The sequence below is a fragment of the Phaethon lepturus genome, unplaced genomic scaffold, assembly GCF_000687285.1.
Source record: "Phaethon lepturus isolate BGI_N335 unplaced genomic scaffold, ASM68728v1 scaffold34177, whole genome shotgun sequence".
NCBI classification, from domain to species: domain Eukaryota; kingdom Metazoa; phylum Chordata; class Aves; order Phaethontiformes; family Phaethontidae; genus Phaethon; species Phaethon lepturus.
Window position 1 is genome coordinate 495 of NW_010550362.1, and position 1,162 is coordinate 1,656.

A 1,162-nucleotide genomic window follows, 5' to 3' on the forward strand; every position below is an offset into this window, starting at 1 on the left:
TTGCAGACCGCCAGTGCGGGGGAGAGCTGGGCGAGTACACGGGCTACATCGAATCCCCCAACTACCCGGGGAATTACCCCGCCAACATCGAGTGTACCTGGAACATCAACCCGCCGCCCAAGCGCAAGATCCTCATCGTGGTGCCGGAGATCTTCCTCCCCTCCGAGGATGAGTGCGGCGACGTCTTGGTCATGCGGAAAAACTGTAGGTAACCGAGCGCGCCGCGGTGCTCACGGGAGAAGCCGGGGGAGGAAAAGGCTGGGGTTTGGCAGAACTGCCTCGTGCAAAGGGAGAAAGCCACGTCCCCGGGTGGCAGGAGGGGATTTTGGGGAGTTGGGTGAGCGGGGGGATCGGCATTGCCCTGCCACCCCGGTGTCTGGCCGGATCAGGGGGATGGCGTGGGCTAAGCGTGGGCTGGGTTGCACACCTGGGTCTCAGCACTTCTTTTTGGGGGTAAAAAGCCCCATTTGGAGCTTTCCAGAGCAAGGAGGGAATAACAACATCCTCAGTATGTAACGTGAGGGTTGGGGGCGGCTCAGCCTCACCGGACACAGACAATCCCCATCCCCGATGCCCCCCCTTCACCCTGAGCATTTCAGCACGGTAAAGCTGGGGGTGGCTCCACTGATGGGCATCCGGCCTCACGCGGCCCCCGCCGTTCCCTCGTAGCCTCCCCGTCCTCCATCACCACCTACGAGACGTGCCAGACCTACGAGAGGCCCATCGCCTTCACCGCCCGCTCTCGGAAACTCTGGATCAACTTCAAAACCAGCGAAGCCAACAGCGCCCGGGGCTTCCAGATCCCCTACGTCACCTACGACGGTGAGCGCGGGACGCGCGGGGATGCCATCCCGGCGTGTCGGTGCCCCCCTGCCCAGTGCCGTACGCAGGTCGCCCCCAGTTCTCACCTCCCGTGTATTTTGGGGGGAGCCAACTCGGGGATGGGCACCAGAGGTTTGGGGACAAGTGACAGCTCATGCCCTGACCGTGTTTTTCGGCTGGGTGTTGCAGAGGACTATGAGCAGCTGGTGGAGGACATCGTGCGGGACGGCAGGCTCTACGCCTCCGAAAACCACCAGGAGATCCTCAAGGTGAGCATGTCCCCACCGGGTCCTCGCTGCCCGGGGGCTCCGGGGGACGCGGGCATGCAGGAGCAGCCTTC

The 1,162-nt window shown here is 63.5% G+C and overlaps 1 protein-coding gene across 1 annotated transcript in view; it reads left to right on the top strand.

The window, feature by feature from the left end:
• LOC104623450 (signal peptide, CUB and EGF-like domain-containing protein 3) overlaps nt 1-1,162 on the top strand; it is a 2,050-nt gene that overhangs the window by 488 nt on the left and 400 nt on the right. Inside the window, exons 2-4 of the mRNA XM_010290541.1 lie at nt 7-204; nt 670-822; nt 1,012-1,091. Of these exons, the coding sequence (XP_010288843.1) occupies nt 192-204; nt 670-822; nt 1,012-1,091 (246 nt within the window). The 5' untranslated portion in view covers nt 7-191. The remainder of the gene's footprint in view (nt 1-6; nt 205-669; nt 823-1,011; nt 1,092-1,162) is intronic.